Raw genomic sequence first — 21,354 nt, 5'->3', positions numbered from 1 at the left:
AACATTACATCAGATTAGACCTACATTAAGTTCATTGCAACAGTAGAATTGTGATATAATTAAGATACAGATCACTGTTGCACATCTTTTGGCTCAACCTTGCCCAATTTATCATCTTTTAGATATGTTGCACTTGTGATTGCAACTTCCAGAATTCCCAACCAACATGCTAACTTAGAATTCTGCCAACTATAATGCCAACATCTAAGGAGTACCAGATTAAGGGATGTTCATTTATAATCATTGAGCTACAAAGTAACTTAGAGATCATCTAGTCTTATTCCTTATCCAGTGGGAATAAGGAATTCTATACTACAGCATCAGCCTGTGACTAAACACCTCCAACAAATAAGTGTCTATCATCTCCCACTTTGAACAGCTTTTATCATTATGAAATTTATGATGCCCAACTGAAATCTACATTCGCCAAATACTTCAAATATTGTTATTGCCATTTTTAATTATTTTGGCTCCTTTTCTATGTAAAAAGAGATGGCATTTGCACCTCCCAAAAACCTGAATGGGCCCAAGATGCAAACAAAGATGAGCACCTGGACACCACTAAATCATCAGCTCATGAATGTTAAGGTAAGTTTTAGGAACTTTATAAATTATGAATAATTTGTGTCCTTGCCCACTTTCTTAACAAGTATGCAGTCCTCCAGCATGTTATGCAGCAATAGTATCAAGATCATTCTTGTGTGATTCTAATAAGCCCATATTCTCCATCGCGCAGCTTGGAGAATCCAAAGCTTCGGGTTGTTCAGTAGTTGATAGCCTACACTGAGTGTGTTCCTTTAAGAGATTTCTCTTCAGACACGCCCACTTGCTCAACAGAGTCCCAGTTTAGTTCACTCAGTTGAGCCTGTGACACTGTCTGAAAATTTCTCTGGTTAACAACTAGGAACTATTCCTGAAGCTTTGGATTCTTCAACCTTGCCCTTTGTAATTGACTGGGGGGTGAGTCTTCCTGCGGATTCAGGCACGCTGCCAGTGACTTCTGCTCGAATTGAAGCCTGGCTTCCTTGCCTGCCCTTTGACAGCCGCGTGCGTGTGTGGTAGGCTTCCCACATTACGCTCTGACTAACTGGACTGCCTTTAAATTAGCGGCTCGAGATTGACGCCCTGCGCCCAGCGGCGTCTCTCTCTCTCTCCCTCTGCCTAAATTGGTGGTTCCTGGCGTCAGGATCACTTGTGAGTGATCGCACGCTGCCGCCCTAGCAGAGATCGTGATTCAGCCTCCCCCCACGGCCATTATCATCGCCGAAGCCTCTCCGGGCGCCGGAGCGCCTCTCGTCACGAAGCGCTCTCCTTAAATTCAGCAGCTGGGGAAGCGCTTCTGAGCCTTCGATTGCCCCCCCTGCATTCTAGCCTGCTCGGAGCTCAAGGCGGTGGCGCTTGGACGGCTTTGCAAAGTGCGCGCCCTTTTTAGCCGCCTCACAGCTGGGAGCTGCGCTCAGCGGCAGCTCGCGCTCCTCGCCCTTTCTGACGTGGTTCTGTTCTCCTGCCTGGCCGGATTCACTGCCTGCTCGTGGTCAGTGAGGAGAAAGGAGACAGCAGCCTGCCTGGCCTCCACTATCCGCCTGGGCCTGCTGCCCTGTTTTTCGGCGCCTTTTCTTTGCCCAGTGTAAAGTCTCCAACGGCTGTCAATCTCTGCCCAGCAACAGGCTCCACGCATGCGCAGTGGGTCCCTAGAGGCAATCCTCCTTTCTAATACATTGAGTTCATCGGCTGTCATTTTCTACCCGGCAACAGCCTCCACGCCTGCGCAGTTGCTTCCTGGAGGCAAAACCTCATATTCTGCTGCATTAAGTGCATAGTTTTTTTCGTTTAAAAGTTTCCTTTTTTTCCTTCTGTTTTCCAACACCTCTCCGCCTCCTCCTCTGCTCCGGGACTTACCTGCCACCCTCTCCTTCACTTGCCTTCCTGTAAAAAAAAAAAAAAAAAAAATATTAATAATAATAATAATATAAAAAAAAAAAAAAAAAAAACAACGAACGGGAAAGAGACAGAACAGGAAGCGGAGGTTCCGACATGGCAGAACGTGCTCTCTCCTCGGATCTGGAGGACAACAACAGCTCTCCCGAGCGCCTCCACGAACAGGCCAAGCAGCGTAAAGGGTCCCGGAAACGCGCTGCACATCCGTCTTCGTCGGCTGCTCCATGTTCTAAAAAGACAAAACACTCGTCAGCTGCTGACAAGGACGCCTCCAGGAGACACAAGGCCCTGGAGCGCCAGTTTGAGAAAGCGCGCAGCCAGTCAAGGCAGGCGGCATCCACTCACTTACCGGTTCCACTCTCGCCCGTAGTCGTGGCTGCTGCCCAGCCCGTCCATCAGGATCCTCAGCTTGCTCCGCGACCTTTGTCTCACACGCCAAGCATGGGGGCTGTCCCTGAGGCGTTATCGACACACTACACGGAACCGGTGGACCTCTCGCGCACTGCCTCTCTTCCTCGACGGCCGCAACCGGAGGCAACCTTTACTCCTACTGCTGCGGGTTTGCGCGACTTGGAGACAGCCCATCCACCCTTTCAGTACGATATTCAGCAGATCATCTCTGACACGGTTACCAGGACTCTGGCAGCAACTTCTCAGCATGCTGCTCCATATGGAGCTTGGCCTCAGCCACAATTTCCTCCTCCTCCTCTTCTGGCCCGGGTCTCTCAACAGAACCCTATCCAGTATCAGGCTACGACGCATGAGTCCGATCTGTATCCGGACCATGGTCACCGCGAGGAGTCGTCTTCGGAGGAGGGAGAATGCGACCCGTCGGACATGGACTTGTCTGATGATGCAGATATGCCACCCGAAAAGCCAGCTTTCTCTGGGCTCTTTAGACCCTCGTTATTCAAATCGCTCCTGCGCAAGGCCAAGTTGGCCACAAATATGGCTGACCCAGTCTCTCAAGTTGATCAGCCCGGTACCTCTCAACAACATGAGGCCTTGTTTACGGCGCCTAAGGCGCAAGAGGACTTTATTCCGTGTCCACAGCTTTTTTCCGAGGTGGTCCAACGATCCTGGTCCACACCTTCTTCCTTGCCCGCTCCTTCGGGGCTAGACAAAAAGCTCTATTGTTCGGCGCCTAGTCTCCAAGATCTCCTTCAGTTACCAACTGTAGACGCGCCAGTGGCCAATCTGACGGCTTCCTCTGTAATCTCCAACGACGTCGCCGACGGTTTACGCTCAGAGGACCGAAAAGCTGAGTTTAACTTCCGACGTACGCACAATGCGGCCGCATGGGCGGTTAAAGCAGCCACTTCTGCTTCCTTCTTCAGCCGTGCCTGCTTAATTTGGCTCCGTCAACTCCACGAGCGCCTTCCCTCTGCGGATTCACGCCTCCGCCAAGATGTCAACAAACTGGTGGCGGCTACCGAATATACGGCGGACGCCTCGCTCAACGCCGCGAAGTTTGCTTCGCGCGCTCTGGTGTCCTCCGTTACATCTCGCCGTTTATTATGGCTTAAAAATTGGAGAGCTGATGCCAAGTCTCGTTGGCGCCTCGCTTCAACTCCGTATAAGGGTTCCCGTCTTTTTGGAGAAGCCTTAGACCCCATCCTTGTCGAGGACAAGGATAAACGGAAGGTGATGCCATCCTCGTATAAGAGGGCAGATCGTAGACCATCGTCCTACTTCACCAGGCAGCCCTTTCGGAACGACTCCGGCCCTTCGGGGTCCTTCTCCTCAAGGCCCTATTCTCAAGGATTCGACCGTTCCCTCGATAGATCCTCCTTCAGAGACCGTGGTCGAAAGGCCTCAGCACCCAAACGGCCATTTCGAGGTACGGGATCCCGTACTTTTCGAAGAGGGAAGTGACTACACCCATCTTCCCATTGGCGGCCGTCTGACTCATTTTCTTCCCCAGTGGGAGATCTCGTCGTCGGACGCCTGGGTGCTCCAAACAATCCGTCTTGGCCTTACCCTGGAGTTCCGCTCCAAACCTCCCTCACACTTTGTCCAATGCCCTATTTCTCCCAACCTGGACAAGCGCCAGCTAATGGAGGCAGAAATCCACCACCTGCTTCAAATCCGAGCCATCGAACCGGTTCCCCACCATCATCGCGGGACCGGCTTCTATTCAATTTTCTTCCTGGTCCCCAAATCATCCGGGGGTCACAGGGGCATCCTAGACCTCAAGAGGCTGAACGAATTTATAGTATATCATCAGTTCAAAATGGAGTCCCTCCGATCAATTCTGGCTTCCATTCGACCATCGGACTGGATGACCTCTATCGATTTGAAAGAAGCGTACCTCCACGTACCCATACGGCTGTCCCATCGTCGTTTCCTACGCTTTGCCTACAACAACAGGCATTACCAATACAGAGCAATGCCCTTCGGCCTCTCCTCCGCCCCAAGGACCTTTACAAAGCTCCTGGCAGCAGTGGCGGCCCATCTACGTCAACATCCGGTCCGCCTCCACTGCTACTTGGACGATATCCTAGTGCTCTCCCCTTCTCCGGCCCGAGCATCCCGAGACCTAGCAGTGGTGTGTCGCTGCCTTCATCATCATGGCTTCTCCCTCAACATCCCGAAGAGCCAATTGCAGCCCACTACTTGCATTCTCCATCTTGGGACATTAATAGATTCTGTAAGGGGCCAGGTGTTCCTGTCAACGGACCGGTGTTCCAGTCTCCAGTCATTAACATCCCAGGTCCTCTCCTCTCGGAAGGTGTCCTTGCTGCTCCTGTCCCGCCTGCTCGGCAAAATGATTTCCTGCCTGTCTGTCGTCCCTTGGGCGAGATTCCATTCACGCCAGCTCCAGTGGTTCCTCCTCCCCTTTCAGAGAACCAGGAGAAGCAACTCTCCCACGCAAGTTTCCCTCCCGCCAGAGGTCTCAAGGTCTCTCCTCTGGTGGTCCTCCCAGAGCCTACATCAGGGCAGCTACTTCCAGAATCTACAGCGCCTGGTAGTGACAACGGACGCCAGCCTGACGGGATGGGGAGGTCATCTTTTATCCCACGTTGCCCAGGGAACGTGGTCAGCAGAGGAGAGCCTCAACGGGATCAATTGGTTGGAACTCCGTGCGATCCGCCTCTCCCTCCAACGGTTCCAGCGGATTGTGTCGGGGCACCATGTCCTGATACGCACGGACAATGTAACCGCAAAGGCACACGTGAACCGCCAGGGGGGGACTCGCTCGGGTCCATTGATGGAAGAAACGACCCTACTGCTGATCTGGGCGGAAAAGCACGTCCTATCCCTTGTGGCGGAGCACATTGCCGGGGCCACGAACATCACAGCGGACTGGCTCAGCAGACAACACTTGGACCACGCCGAGTGGCGACTTCACCCAGATCTGTTCGCCGAGATCATCTGCAGATTCGGCACGCCTCTAATCGATCTATTTGCCAGCCGCGACAACACTCACCTACCCAGGTTCTTCACCCGGTACCAGTGCCCTCAGGCGGAGGGAGTCGACGCCCTCGCCTCTCCCTGGCCCAGGGGTCTCCTCTACGCCTTTCCCCCTCTACCGCTCCTTCCTCGTCTGATCCGCAGGATAATAGCAGAGAGGGCAGACGTCGTTCTGGTCGCACCCCACTGGCCTCGGAGGTCCTGGTTTGCGGATCTGGTGGACCTGTCGGTGGCACGGCCGTGGAGGAATCCAGGGGACAGGATCGTTCTCAGCCAGGGGGTCATTCTGCACCCAGACCCGCAGTGGTTGCAGTTGACCGCCTGGCGCTTGAACGGATCTTGCTAAGGCGAGCCAACGTGCCTAGCAATGCGATCCCCACGATTCAGGCATCAAGGCGGCCGTCAACATGCCGCATTTACAACGCAACCTGGAACTCCTTCTGCTCCTGGTGTACTAAATTCCACCTGGATCCAACGTCTGCTTCTGTCCCCGAAGTGCTGGGATTCCTTCAGCGGGGCATGGACGAGCACCTTGCGCCTAACACTCTTCGTCGCCAGGTTGCTGCACTTAGTACGGTCCTTTCGACTTCTGCAAAGCTTCCTCTCTCCCAGGACCCGACGATTCGCGACTTTCTGCGAGGGGCATCCAACCTGCGCCCTCCTGTTATACATCGATACCCGACCTGGGATTTGACTCTGGTCCTTCAGGCCCTCATGCACCCTCCATTTGAGCCTCTCGCCTCAATCAGCCTCCGCTTTCTGACTCTTAAGGTGGCATTTCTGGTTGCGATTACTTCGGCTCGCCGTGTATCCGAACTAGCTGCACTGTCTGTGAGAAGCGACCTTTGTGTCTTCCACGCAAATCGCGTGGTATTAAGACTAGACCCCTCATTCCTGCCTAAAGTAAATTCCACATTCCATCGAGCCCAGGAATTGATCCTTCCGGACTTCTGCCCCGATCCTCGACATCCTCGGGAAGCAGACTGGCACCTCTTAGACGTCCGACGGGCCCTGCGCCGGTATATTAAGCGGACTGAGCATTTCCGGAAATCTGAATCGCTCTTTATTTCTTTTCTGCCCGCCTCCATGGGCCGGAAGGTTTCTTCCACGACAATTGGGAGATGGATTAAATCCTGCATCTCTAGGGCTTATTCGGCTCGGAACAAACCGGTTCCGCAGAGAATTCTTCCACACTCCACCAGGAGCGCCGCCACTACGGCCGCCTGGGCCACTAATGCCTCCATTCCCGACATATGCAGGGCGGCTACCTGGTCATCCTTGAACCCCTTCATCAGGCACTACAAGGTGGATTCCTTTGCCTCGGCGGAGGCATCCTTCGGCCGCCGGGTGCTCCAAGCTGTATGCAACTCTTCAGACGACGTACAGCAGCCGGGTTCCCTCCCTGTCTGAACTTGCTTGGGTAAATCCCGAAGCTTTGGATTCTCCAAGCTGCGCGATGGAGAACGGACGTTGCTTACCTGAACGTCCCTTCTCGACGCGCAGCTGGAGAATCCAACCCACCCAGCTGGCTGCTGGACATTCCTTCCTGACGCTCTACTGCTCCTTACTTCGTGAACAAAACTGGGACTCTGTTGAGCAAGTGGGCGTGTCTGAAGAGAAATCTCTTAAAGGAACACACTCAGTGTAGGCTATCAACTACTGAACAACCCGAAGCTTTGGATTCTCCAGCTGCGCGTCGAGAAGGGACGTTCAGGTAAGCAACGTCCGTTCTGCTTGGAAAATTGTCCTAGATAGAACCCAGGTAATTGGCATTATAGCAATACTTCAGTCTTTCTAAACTTGATATCCTTCGCATACATTGAGACTATAAATTGTCATTGCCCGGCAACCTCACAAGAGAGCCGTAATCACATGATCACATTTTCAAACTTCACTGTGGGCTTCTCACAAGCAAACTCAGTGAGGAAACCAGCAGGAAAAGTTGCAAGACACTCCCTCATTTTTCCCCAAAGGTGCTTTTTCAAGAGGCAACTGGACTTCCTTGTTTTTGTTTGAAGACATTTCACTTCTCATCCAAGAAGCCCAGTTGCTTTTTGAAAAAGTACCTTTGAGACCTGGATGACTGAGAATCTCCATAGACATCCCTCCTTTTTTCCCACCACAGCAACCTCCCACCCACACATAGCCTATGTCAGCCCTCCCTCAATTCACTTTCGGCCAAGACTGGTTCTCCCCAAGCTCTACAGCCCTCTGTGGCATGCCTGCACTCCTTACCTGGGACTTCTGTGTCTTCCTGTGTGTTTTGGGGTTACAAAAGCAACCAGGAGGTCCCAGGATTCCCATCAGTAAATAATGTGGTCATGTGATGTTTTTCGATCATTGTATTGAACTGAAAATTGTATTGCCCAAGGTCTTCTGATGCAGATAGGATTCTGAACATTTCTTAAATTAGAATTGCCTCTTTTATCATGTTCCCCTGACAGCTTCATTTACTTAATTGTTTCTAATAATGTAATGAATCATTTCTTATTGAATCTTAGAAAAAGTAATTTTAAAATTAGTTTTGTTTCTTTACAGGTATTTGAAGAAAGAAGAAACTTGTTGGGGAAATGGGTAATCATCTTTTATTTCAATTGCTCTGTCAATCTCACAGGCTTCAATATTTATTGTACAATAACTAGACGTTGCTGGGAAATGTAAGCGTACTCCAAAACCCTTACAATCAGCATTTTTTACCATAGAATATAGTGTATGAATTGTTTTAAAAAGAGCATAACATTTATATAAGAGTATTTCCGAAATGGTACATTCACAGTGTAAAAGATTTTTACTTCCATAGTTCTATAATCAGCCTTCCCAAATGAATGTCCTTCAGACAATTCCTATAATCGAGGAATTACAGGAATTGTTTGAAGGACATTCATTTGGGAAGGCTGATTTAGAGGTTATTTATTCCTTATACTATACATAAACAATGTATTCTAGGTCTTCAAAAATATATGTTTCCCAGTGTGTATTCAGTATATAACAGTGTATATTATGCCACTTTTATGAAATTCTCAGTTGCACCTGACTTTTTTCTCTTAGGAACAAAGTTTGAACTAGGTGGCCAGTGATCCAGTAGAAAACTTTAGTATCTCTCAGTATCCTTCCTTCCTTCCTTCCTTCCTTCCTTCCTTCCTTCCTTCCTTCCTTCCTTCCTTCCTTCCTTCCTTCCTTTTATATAGCTTCCATACATTACTTTAGCAGCTTACAATAACATACCATACATAAAATGTATTACAATCAAAGCAATTGAGGAAAGTTATCATAGTCATAGCAGTACCTGAAGGAGTGTCTTATACAAGATAGCATGTTCTCCATCAAAAGACAGAATGCAGAATAATGCTCTTGTTATAGGAAGGCATATTCTGATTGAATGTTAAGAATATTTTAATAGTAAGATCTGTTTGAAAGTGGAACCAATTATGGAAGGAAATGGTGGGCTTTCTTGAGTTGGATGTGTTCTAGCAGAGTCTGGACAATTATTTGTGGGAAATACTTTAGGAGCTTGACAGTTCCTTTCAACTCTTAAGATTCTGTGTTGCTGATTTTAATAAAAAGTACAGTGAATGGTGTCCCATATTGAAGACAAAGCAAAATGCGTCCTTTTTAAAATTATGCTTATGAACTGTCCACAAATACCTAGATTATCCTTCTAGAGGCAGAATGTGGCCTGAATGAATTCTTGGCAGACATTCGTGTCCTTTGCAACAAGGAAAGGTGCAGAGATCTTTCACTTTTGGAATGAGCTTAAGTTCATAATTGGCTTTGCAATTTATTGCTTGTAAACTATAATGAGGGAAAGTCACTTGTAAATGGCTCCTCCAGAGGTCATGAAAATCACAACTCTGTTTTTTCCCCACAGTTTGACAAGTGGACAGACAATCAAAGGCGAAGAGTCCTGACAGACTTCTTGGAGCACTGCTCCCTTTCACAGCTGAAATTCTGTTTCAAACTGCTCCAGGATCGAGTGCCAATTGAAGCACTGGATTTCACCACCCAGCTTCCCCGAGTGTTAACTTTGTACATCTTTTCTTTCCTGGATCCTCAAAGTCTCTACCGATGTGCCCAGGTAAAACTCAGCATGTTGGAAAGGATGCAGCGGAGAGATACAAAGCTGAACTCACTGGGTAGGTTTAGCCTAGAGAAGGGAAAGCTAAGGGGATTATGTTAACAGATTTCACATTTTCAAAGGAATTGAGGCAAAACAATAGTTAACTATGCTGCTTCATAAAAGGCACAAAGAAATGTCCTACTTAATAGGTATTGATTATAGTTTAGGAAATATTTCCTACTGGAAAAGCTCCTTGATAACAGAATGAGCTGAGTAAGGAAGTGCTAATGAATTTCATTTGCATAGCTTTTCACAGTAAGACTGGTCAACTCCTATATGCCTTGATGGGGACATGGGAAGTAGATTAATTATCTGAGTCTTTTCCAGCTAGCAATTTTACAACACTTGAACATAATTGCAAGATCAGTTTAGAGTCACAGTGGCATCGATGAATTTCCAACTCATTGTTCAGGCTCATCAGCATACCTAATTTAGATTCTAAACTTTGTGGTTCTAGTTTCTGGCAAGTCCAGTTAAAAGATTCTCAAAATATAAGTTTCAGTTGTGACCTTGGAGACCCATTTTATGTCAGAATAAATAATAATGGGCTAGAATTATAGTCTTCCCTATCCTAAAGTCCTTTGAATGGATACAATTCTAGTAATGGCTAGCCAGAATGACTGCTAATTGTACTAGCTTGGGATCATGCCAATTTTAGTTTAATATATGTAAAGCGAATCAGATTGGGTTGTAAAGTAGCCTTTATTGGTGACTAGGAGGACTCTTAACTCCTTTATAAAACACCTGTTTTATGTACAGAAGATTTCAAGCTCTCTTTTAAAAGAGATTGAGTGATCAAGGCTGGGAAAAACTCTGGAAATCATTGCTTGTGAAAACATGCAGTATTTGTTCAGCCAGACCAATGATTTACTGCAGTGCTAGACAGCTTTGTATGTAAATCAAAGCAACTTAATAACATAATAATCCTTTTTACTTATTGATGCAGATATTCTATAAGATTCTTCTTAAAGCAGCATTGGCCAAAATAATTGCAGAAAATACATCTAACCACATACTGCAAATTAGAAGATACACAATTATGAAATGCAGCACTGACATATACTTCAAAAGTCTAGAGTCTAGGTTGTATCAAAGAGTATATGTTCAAATGAATACTTCCTTGGAATTATCAATTTGAGTTAAAACAGCTTTGTGTTTTAAAATTATCAAAATGTGTTTTGTATTTGGAGGATATGCCCCATATCTCATGGGTTTTTGCTATGCCATAGTCCTTTGAAGCACAGTAAAGGTGTTTTGGCACTTTCAGGTAAATTGGCACTGGAACTATTTAACCCAGCTTGATCAACTCTGGATGCCAAAATGTCTGCGTTTTGGATGGTACATCAATTTCTCTCCAACTCCATTTGAGCAAGGAATCTGGAAGAAACACTACATTAAGAAGATAGAAGAATTTCGAGAGTCCAGATCTAAGGTATTTGTGGAGCCTTTGGAAGATGAGTATTTTGGGTAATAAATCTGAATGTTTATATTATATATTGGATGTTTGAAATTTCCATATGCAAGTTTGTTTTAGTAAACATAGGAAACATTCAGGCTTATAATTCCATATTGAAACAGAACAGTTTTATAAGATTGTACTAGATGCTATTCTGAAAGTCTCAGACAATGTTGAAAAAGCTGGAGCAGATTTAATACAACTCAGTTATATTTCTAGTGCATAATTTGAAATTATCCAATTAAATACAATAGCCAGAGATTCTGGGCATACTCAATTTGTAAAGAATGGATGAAATTTATTCCTGCAAAGTATAATGATGGTCATTGACTTGTTTGGCTTTACAGCCTAAAGACAATTTCACATGAATATATTTGTCATGGCTGGGCATGATCTCTAAAGAAAAATTACGTAATCAGAAATATTGGTACCTGACAAGAAAATATACGGGAAAAGGCTTTGTTTTCATCTCTAGTTAAGGAGGGATAATCTTGGATTGTTCATTGATTAATAAACAGCCATTTTGCTCAGTTCTTTTGTGCCTTCAGTATCTGTAACAGATTCAGAGAGACTGTGAGTTATGGTGAACCAGTGCATTACTACCAGTGCACTACTCTTTTCAAGCAATAAATAGAGATACTATGGGGGACATTAGAGGAGAGACTCAGTATAGTATAGAATATCTATAACAGCTTTAGGGTTACTTTGCTTATGTTTTGCTTTCTTTAGACCCCACCAAAAAATGATTTTGTGGTGGTTGATGTTCAGCCAATAACAAAAGATGTCCCAGAAATAAAGCAGTCTTTGTTGTCAGTCCTCGAATCTGCATCTCTGTTAAGAAGAAAGATAAACAAAGGAAAGAGAGATCTCCCACCTTGGCGTTCATCAGATAAGCATCCAACAGATATCATTCGTTACAACTATTTGGATAACTTTGATCCCATTGAGCAGGCAAGGCAGGCGTAAGACACCTTTCTCCTTCAGTAATTTTCATCTATGTCCGTCTTTCTCTGGCAACAAAACCAGTGTTATGTTTCATGTTACATTGCCATCTGCATCAGCAGGAGCTGGTCAAAGGATTCTCCTATTTATCCTCAAAAGCCAAACCTTTTAGTCACTATTTCCTCATGTATCTCCTTTCAAGATTATTGTCACATCCTACCTAGTTGGACTCTAATTTCAGCCAGTAAAATATGAGCAGGGGTTCTTGTGATGGTCAGATGTTTTGGCTAAACCTGGGCTCCACCAGAATACTGAGAAAGTCATAGAAGACTTGTGTTGTCATCTTTAGATATGCATAGAGCAGCTCCAAGCACTGAGTATAATTTCGTTATGCTAGATCTGTCTTCATGTCTCTGACACTGAGCATTGCTAAGAATCTATGATGCAGCAAGGCCTTGAATACCCCAAAAGTCTCATCAAGATTTTCTGATATTTTAATTGTTTGATATTTTCAGATCAAAATGAGCAAAATGGGGCTACATGGGGCTCCCCCTGAAGAGCACCCGGAGGCTCCAACTGGTCCAGAATGCGGCCGCGCGGGTGGTTATGGGAGCGTCATGGCGCTCCCATGTAACACCTCTCCTGCGCGAGCTGCACTGGCTTCCGGTGGTCCTTCAGGTGCGATTCAAGGTATTGGTTACCATCTTTAGAGCGCTCCATGGCTTAGGACCCGGGTATTTACCAGACCGCCTGCTGCTACCAATAGCCTCCCACCGGCCAACTCGCTCCCACAGAGAGGGGCTCCTCTGGGTGCCGTTGGCCAAGCAATGTCGGCTGGCGACCCCCAGGGGGAGAGCCTTCTCTGTGGGGGCTCCTGCGGTCTGGAACGAATTGCCCCCCGAGATGCGGAGGATTCCCGACTTGCGCACCTTCCGCCGGGCCCTCAAGACGCTCTTATTCCAACAAGCCGGGCTGGCCTAATTTTTTAAATTTTATTCTTCTTAAATTATTTAAATTGGGTTGTTATTTTAATTACGGGCCAAACTATTTAATATTTTTAGACTGTTTTTTAAATTTTATATTTCTGGGTTTTATGCTGGCTGTATACCGCCCTGAGTCCCTTTGGGAGGAGGGCGGTATATAAATTAAATTAAGAAGAAGAAGATTAAGAAAATAAGAAATCATTTTGCAGCCAACAGGTAGTAACACTTTGAAAACAAGCCAACTCCAAGTTATGGATTACAAATTGATTTTTTAAATTCTAGAAACTACAGAATCCTGAACCATCTGCGTATCTGCTCTTAAGCCCTCATGCAATTCAGCTGTGTCCATGCTTTCTCAATTTCACTGAGATCAGGCTTATTTCAGAGCTAGTGCTTTTGTCCTAACTAGTCTCATTGCAGGTCAGGATATAATTTGATCCACAAATACAACTCCCCCATCTTGTCTGTCTTAAGAAGCCATTGTAGCTTTGTTTAATATATCCATTTTCTCCACTCTTGCAGTAGAAGAAAAGGAGGAGGTCTCACCCCAGACCTCAGTCAGTCAGCCTTTCAGAAAAAGAGGAAACCAGGCAGTGGAACGTACAAACTCAGAAAAGCAAAGTCTCTGGCAAGTATTGTGATTGGTTGACTGTGTAAGCCAAGCAACAGACTCAGTGAGGAGTCCAACCCTCGGCTATTGGCAGCTTTCCCAATGCCCCTTTATTTGTGCCCCACTGCATTTCATTGCTGTTTGAGTATAGCAGCCTACAATTTAACCATCAGACCTCAAAGCTTCTATTTAATCTTTGCATATAAATTGTTATCACTGCTGGCAAGTCAGGCCCTTTTCGGACAGAATATTTTTTGCAGAGTAGGGCTCACAGGAGGTATCCTCGGGATCAGCTTTTAAAGACATAGGCAGTAAGGAGAATATCACTGTGCAGAGTAAAGCCATGAATATAGTTACATGTTCTACCGGACAGTGTAATTAAGTTGTGATTTCCCCCCCTTCATTAATGATATTTTGCCAGTATGGGAACAGCAGTGCACTGACAAAAGAAAACTGATCTCCTAATAGATAGATTATCATATTTCATTTTATTTGGAAAGTATTCAAGAGAATCTGATTCCAACCTATGTTCAAATTCCTTGAACTAAATCACAAGTGTCAAACTCGATCGCATCACGTGATGTAGAGTGACGTAGCACGATGTTTTTTGCCTTTACGGAGCCAGGGTGGGTGTGGCCTGCACGTGATGCATCCGGCCTTTTCGGCCGCCAGTTTGACACCCCTGTACTAAATCCCTAAGAGATTGATATCTATGGAGATTTTCAATAATCCAGGTCATTGTCTCAAAGCTGCTTTTCAAAAGACAATGGGACTTTCTTGGTTTTTTTTCCTTGAAAACGTTTTGCTTCTCATCCAAGAAGCTTCTTTAGTTCTGGCTGACTGGTGGGGAATGGAAGGATGACTCAGAGCTGGATTCTGACTGGACAATCCTTTTGAGATGACAGAAGCAAGGTCTGGTGTGTTTAATTGAGACAGGTTTGAACTTATAGATTCTGAGGAGGTAGACAGTGTCCTCAGATGCTAACGTGGCTACCTCTTTTTTTTTTTTTTTTAAGTCTCTGCCCCTCTTTGTTGGTGTACATTGTCTGGCAAGTGATAGATGATTGGGTCCATGCTGTAGTCATGGATTCATTGAGGAGATCCTGTCACTGCAGTCTTGAAGAGGGCAGTGATGCACCACTTCCTCAAAAGGGCTTCACAGAATTTTTATTCAGTCTCTAACTTTTCCGTTTTAGAGAAGTTTGTTGAGAAAGTGATGGATTGTAACTACAGAGGGTCCTGGAGTGAACTGATTATCTGGACACCTTTCAGTCAGATTTCAGACCCAGGTGTAGTAGAAGGATAACAATAGTTGTGTTTGTTAATAACGTCTAGAGGAACTGGGACCAAGATTCTTACTGATCTCTTTCAGTGCCATCAGCCATAGTGTTGTTCTGGTCTGCCTGCAGTGGGAGAATAGTGCTGAGATAGTGTCCTGCTTTTTCTATGTTTGGGTCCAGTCAGTGTTGACAAGAGAGGAGAGCTTGAGTCCAAGCCTCTTGGTCTGTGGGGTACCTCTGGGCATTACACTCTTACCCTTTCTGTTAGGTACTGCACCTATTTAATCATTCAGTTTTTGACTTGTTCAGTGTCAGAATCACATTCCAGTAATACCTTCTAAATAAGTCCAATAGGGCTTCTGAATTTTGTGTTGTTAATTTTTGATCAGGTTTCTGAATGTTCCATCTTGATTTAGTAATTGTTTTGAATTATGTAATATATTTGAAGACACTGGAACGAATGAGATATTTCTAATTGTTCTAAGGTGAGACAAAAAGTTCATCTTTGTTCTATTAAAGATTTAATCTTGAATTTCTTGGAAAAGTATTTCCAAAATAGGTCTTCACCTTTCCTGGCTTTTCATCATTACTTCTACTACTATTGTTATCATTATTAGCTTCTTATAACTTAAAGCTGAAAACACAGACACCTACATGGTTCCAAGTTGTCAACTATGGAATAATTCCAGTGTAGATATATTTAAATTTTTGGTTCCTGTTTTTGTTGAGCCATATCTATCATAACAATTTTGTCATTTGTACATATTTGAAGAGCGAGTTCTGTAGTTAATTATTTATTAAGTAATTCAGTAATGATTTTTGGTTTAATGCTGGAATGAAATCCCCAATATGTGCTAGCTGAAGCCCAAGATTAACTTTATAAAACAATACAAAACACCTTCAAGTGTCTTATTATTTACTTTGCTCTGAGGAGCCTTACCAAGGCTTTGTGAATTAACGTATTCTACTTCTACTTCCTCCTCCTTTAGCAACCTAACAGTGAATTATCAAGAACACCAGATTGTGGGAATCAGGTACATGAAGCCCATTCGAGCATTTGCTTTCCATTGCTCATTCTGTCCTTCCTCTGTTTCTGGGGGCAGAAAGGCAGGAGCAGATTCCCATTCTGCCAACCATCCTATCCTGTCATGCAGCATTAGTATCTTTGACATTTTAAGCTCTAGCATGCCCATCTGCTGCTCTTTCCATTGCTACCTGCCAATCATATTGCAAATTAATCTCTGTCATTCACAAATTGTCTCTAACTCTAGCTTTTTCAACCAAATGCTACGGAAATGGAAAATGCTGCTATTAGCCTTTCCAGGCTTAAACACTGTTGCCAGGCAAGCTTTATCTGTCACAATATCTTTATAATAAGTGCTAGAGAAGATATTAGATAAATAAATTAAGGCTGCAATCCTAAAGTATGTCTCCTTCTGATTGGAAATCGTAAGTCTTGTTGATTAATGTGCTTCTTTGTTTTGCATTACTAAGCACTAGCTATCATTGGGGTTAATAAATAGTATCCGCAAAGTATCACTTCAAATTTCAGGTCTGAAATCACAGGCCATGACAGAATGTCCTGTCATATAAAGATGAATGGCTTCCTGCGGATGTCTCAAAGTAGGATTCTCGCAAAGAATCAGTGACTGTCACGTTTTCATTGTGATGGGTGACATGCAGGCTGCATAGATAAATGCAGCATTTTATAACCTACAAATATCCAAAGTTTGGACTTAATGGCATTTTCAGTCTAATCTCCCTGCTTGTTGGAGCCAGTAGCACTGCAGGAGCCCAAACCAACCATATGTGAAACAATTCTGTCATAGCATGAATGGGACAGATGAGTGAACATTTGGATCACATGCTTTTCTGGCCAAGAGGGACAGATGAACAGAACATGGACATTTATTTCATGATCTTTTTATGACATCTGAATTAAGGCCCTAGTGCTATGAGCCACAGCTTGAGTTTTGTTTCTTAATATGGGGAGGAAACAAGCCAAGGATCCCAATTCAGACAGCACAATAAATTAAGACAGAGTTTCAGTGATCTGTTTGTCTGCTCCTGGTAGGAAGAGTGAAGTGCAAGGATTTGAAAAGAATCCAAAGGTACACCAGGACATTTAGGTTAAATTAGAGACTTCCAAAACTTTAATTTGCTTTAACATGCAAAAGTTAACGTTGTAAAGTCAGAAGTGTGCTTTAATAGCTTAAAGATTATTTTTGTTCCAAATTGTTTTTTGGTTCAAAGAAAGGAGATAGCTGAATTTCTGAAGATGTTATTATTTGTAACACTTGTTTATCATCATTACTGTTACAGAAGTAAGAGATAAAAAATAAATGAACAATTAGGGGAAATCTGAACCCAAAGCCAAAATACAGTCATAGCCAGAGACCTGTGGACATAAAGAATTATGGCTGCCTATTCTGAAAATGCAAAACCTATTAATTTCCAATTAAATTGGAAATGTAAAGTTGAAAATTAAATTGGTTTACTACTATTTTCCAGGATTGTTTTTTAAAATTTCCTCTAATAATTTTTAGACCTAGTGTTCTTCGATGGTCTGCCTTTCAAGTGATAACCAGTTCCAAGTCCACTTAGCTTTCTAGCCTATACCAATATATCTGGTATAGGTGCTATAACCTATTGAAATTCTGATCTTGAACTGATTAGAATAAACTGGATTTATATCAGTAAAGCCAAAAGTAAAAAAATTTAGTCTCTCTTACACGAATTTAGAGTTTATCCAAAGTTCTATAAAATACCATTCCAAGATTCTTCATTCTACCTATCATGTTGTGATCATACTGCTTTTATCTTACAGGGGGAAATCCCCGCCCATTTTTTTCCCAAATATTTGTAATTTATTTGTAAGACTATTTAGTAAAAGATTCTTTATTGCTTCATTAGACCTCACAATAAGAGCCTCATTTATTCCATTCCATTCCATTCATTCCATTTCTATAACCACCCAACTCAACCACATGATTCTGGGCAGCTTACAATTCTAAAATTACAAAACAATAAAGAGTAAAAACATTCAAAAATACAGGTATATATAAACATCTAGAAATACATATAAAGGCAACGGAGATAACTGTTTCCTCTCATTGTTTCTTTCTCTTGTCTTTTTGTCTATCCTCCCTTCTTCCTATTAACTGTGGGGCAAACCCATGGCCTAATTGATTATAGCGTATTAGGAGGGGAAGGTGGGTACTGTAAGGGCTTGAGGAATTGTGGAGATCCAGCAGGTTGGACATAGGAAGATTCTGGGTAATGCAGCTGAAACTATACCTTTCTACTGCTAGCTTTACTTCCTAATTTTTAACTCCTTTTAAACTTAACACACCTTTAAGAGTCTTCCAGTTCACCAAGGGTATCTGTAGGGTCAAGGGGAAGCAAATGATGAAATGAACATCACAACACAAATTCTGTGTCAGGTTTCGATGCTATCTCAAAATAAATGAATTTCCAAACTGCCGATCTTTGAGGAAATTTTCTCTTTATTGCGCATAGTGATCTGTCCCTGGCTCTTTCACGGTCAGCACTGACCTTTTGCCCCCCAATCCCTCCCTTTCCGATCCCCAATTCTCTGCATCTCATTGGCTCTCTTCCAAGCCACTCTCCTCATCCCATCTCCGTCAGATCACAGGAATGTCCCCCCCTCCTCCCATCTCCGAGGAAACAGAATCTTCAAAGGAATTAAGTAGGCAAAAGTTCAAGCTTCTCCTCTCCTTTTCATATGTCAGCGCTGGAACGCTGACATCCTGCACATTGTATGTAACTTACAAGAACAAAAAGATAGAGCTTGCATTGTGACATTACAACATGCATTTCATGGTTTTGCTATCACTGTGTTTAGGAATGGATGACTATGTCCTCACGTACAATGAGGCCCAGGATTACATAAAAACTGAAATTTTCAGGATTCCATATTAAATTTTTGGAGAACATTTTGGTATAATTATGGCTCTTCATGCTCCAGAGTTTACTACCCCCAAGAGCATTTTAGCAGTTAGCATTATTTACTATGGCGTACACTCATCCACATCCCTTAGCAGAAAATACTTGACAATTAACAGCCAAATCTAGGCTCAATACAAGGTACCTCTTGGAGTTCATCTATCTTTTTCAATTTTATCACTAAAACCATGGAAGTAAAAGCTTCATTTTCATGTTTACCAAAAATGTCATCACTTGCTCTGTTCCAAATTTCACGTTTATATGCTTTGTTTCTTAGATGTCCCTCTCAGCAGAACTTGACTCAGAGGCAGAAGTGACAGTTCGCCCAAGCTGGGCTCAGCATCAGCCAAACAGCTACCCTCTGACTAAATCAACAGCTAAAATGTTTGCTCAGAGTGCTCAGTGGAATGCTGAAATACGTCCTGCGCCTGCTCGAGGGCCCATCCCAAAACTGAGTGAGAAAGGAAAGAAAGCCTTTACCCGAACTAACAGAAGCTCACCAAGTCAGTAAACTGTTGTTCATTTAAAATAAATATGGGGTGGGTGGTTGAAAATGAGAGAGGGATGAAGAAAAAATAAGAGGTGCTGTCTCCTCTAATGTTTGTGCCTTGATTTGAACTTTACGGAGAGCCCATTTGGATCTCTCCTAAATCTGAATGCTGTAGACCAGAGGTCCCCAACCCTCATGCTGCAGCCCTATCCTGGGCCGTGGCCCATTCAGAAGCGGGCTGTGGAAGTGATGGGCGAGGGTGTGTGCACACACAGTTCCACTTATAGACTCAGTGGGCAGGTGAACAGGCACACACAGCTCCATTTGTGCGAGCAGCTTTTGCATGTGTGTGCTTGTGCAAATGGAGCTGCGTGTGCCCGCCTGCTGCTTGCACAGAGCCCTCCTTTCTCCCCCCCAACGGTCCACAAAGCCAGAAAGGTTGGAGACCGCTGCTGTAGTGACAGAAGAGAATTTGCTTAGGTTTGCATTCCACTTGATGGCATCCTAAATTGATTGATTCTTGCAGGAAACAGCATGCTTGACTAGATAGGTCTCTGATCTAATAGTATGTTCTTAAATGCAATGTATAGGATAAAGGTAGGAATTTTCTTAATGCTAAGCTTAATTATTTAATCTCCCACCCCCTTCCAGCATCACCACTGTTTGAAAGTCAACCCTGGGAAGTTCCATCATCCAGCTATGTATCTGATGCAGAGCAAGAAGCTGAAGAAAAGAGAACCTCAGCATCATTACTGACTTAATCTCCCAAAAGAAAAAGTGCTTATTCAATTATTGTTAAGTGAAATGCCTCTTTCTCAAAGTTGGTGTTTGGACAAGGTTTAAGAATCAAGTAGATGACAGATTTATCATCAATTAGTGGATATCTTGGTTTTAAAAATTTGTAGAGCCAGGAACTTGCTATGTGGCCTTGGATGGTTTCCCAGCCTCAGTTACTAAGCTGTGGATTGGAAATTGTCTTAATGTACCAGTTTTTCATAGGAATGTTGTGAGGATGAATGTTATAGGGATTAAAACAGCTCAATTCTGCATAGGTTTATTTATGTACTCGGTGAAATTTACAGATAACTGAGTAAATAATTGCAGCTGAAGGTATTTAGAAACGAGAACAATGCATCTCAATGCAGAATTAAAAAAACAAGTTGAAAAATGGGGGAATATTTAAAATTGGTGTATATCATAATAAATAATAATAGCTAAATAACTATCATGATCTGTGCCAAATGTAGTTTTCACATCTATTTTTCTATCTTCTTTTCTTTCTGTCTTATCATGAATAAAATGAGTAAGTATTTAATATATATGAGCAAAAAGGCAGGCTGTATATTAAATAAATAATTGTCACCTCTTCAAGACTGCCATTATTAGCACGGAGTTTGAAAACTCTTTGGAAGGAGTGCTGGTGCTGTTTGAAAAAAAAACATTCTGTAATGTGACAATGTTCACAGTCCACTGGAACATGCAAATTAACTTGGATATAAAATGAGAAAGGTCAAATATAAGACCAGGAATATAATGTACCAATTCATCAATGATGGTTATGATGCTGACATTTTAATGTAACCCAGTGTGCAATAGCTACCAGCACCTGTTCAATAACCAAGCTATAGAAACATGATTTGATTTTTTAAAAAACAAAAACAAAAACCCTGCAATATAGAATGAGAAAAAGGCATTAGCTTGTCACGTTTTGTTTCGTTTTTAAATTATACCCAAATAGACTGATCCAGACTCAAAAGAGCCACAAAAGCCCTGGACGAGTAATTTTTTTATAGTTCCCTAGAAGGGTTGGGAGATTTTTCAAAATAAAACAAGATATAAAAGTGAAATGTGAAATTTACACATCTATAATGCGAGTGTCGGATCTGCCACCACACCACCTCAGCCCTGCTTCGCTTTGATGGCAGCCTGCATGTGGCAGGAACCAGAAGTGCCAACCAGAGACAGTGGTTGAATGATCCAAGGACACCAACATGGTAATGGAAAGCAAACACCCACCAAAGAGGTGCCAAACGTAGAATTGTTACCACAACAACTAATTTGAAGTTCATTAGACAATAGCAAGATGACCAAGGGGGAAGGCCCAGGAGAAGGAAAAAATAGTGGCTTTGCATGAGAATTTTCAGATCTGGCTTTTCCT

At 43.5% G+C, this 21,354-nt stretch overlaps 1 protein-coding gene across 1 annotated transcript; it reads left to right on the top strand.

Annotated features, from left to right (window-relative positions):
* The first annotated feature begins 492 nt into the window (after nt 1–492).
* FBXO16 (F-box protein 16) lies at nt 493–20,216 on the top strand. The gene is made up of 9 exons (XM_070947126.1): nt 493–588; nt 7,891–7,926; nt 9,221–9,427; nt 10,737–10,901; nt 11,655–11,887; nt 13,373–13,478; nt 15,730–15,774; nt 18,984–19,209; nt 19,848–20,216. The coding sequence occupies exons 1-9, from the start codon at nt 493–495 to the stop codon at nt 19,955–19,957; spliced, it is 1,224 nt and encodes a 407-aa protein (XP_070803227.1). The 3' UTR covers nt 19,958–20,216.
* The last annotated feature ends 1,138 nt before the right edge of the window (nt 20,217–21,354 follow it).

This window comes from Pituophis catenifer, unplaced genomic scaffold (genome assembly GCF_029215685.1).
Source record: "Pituophis catenifer annectens isolate HBS135680 unplaced genomic scaffold, rPitCat1.0.hap2 SCAF_1, whole genome shotgun sequence".
Lineage (NCBI taxonomy): Eukaryota > Metazoa > Chordata > Lepidosauria > Squamata > Colubridae > Pituophis > Pituophis catenifer.
This window is presented reverse-complemented; position numbering and strand designations above follow the sequence as displayed.

Bases quoted from the DNA above. Each gene is read 5' to 3' on its own strand.
- FBXO16 (XM_070947126.1), top strand. From the start codon at position 493: ATGGCATTTGCACCTCCCAAAAACCTGAATGGGCCCAAGATGCAAACA. The intron at 7,927-9,220 runs GTAATCATCTTT...TTTTCCCCACAG, and splicing joins GAAACTTGTTGGGGAAATGG to TTTGACAAGTGGACAGACAA. The intron at 19,210-19,847 runs GTCAGTAAACTG...ACCCCCTTCCAG, and splicing joins AACTAACAGAAGCTCACCAA to CATCACCACTGTTTGAAAGT.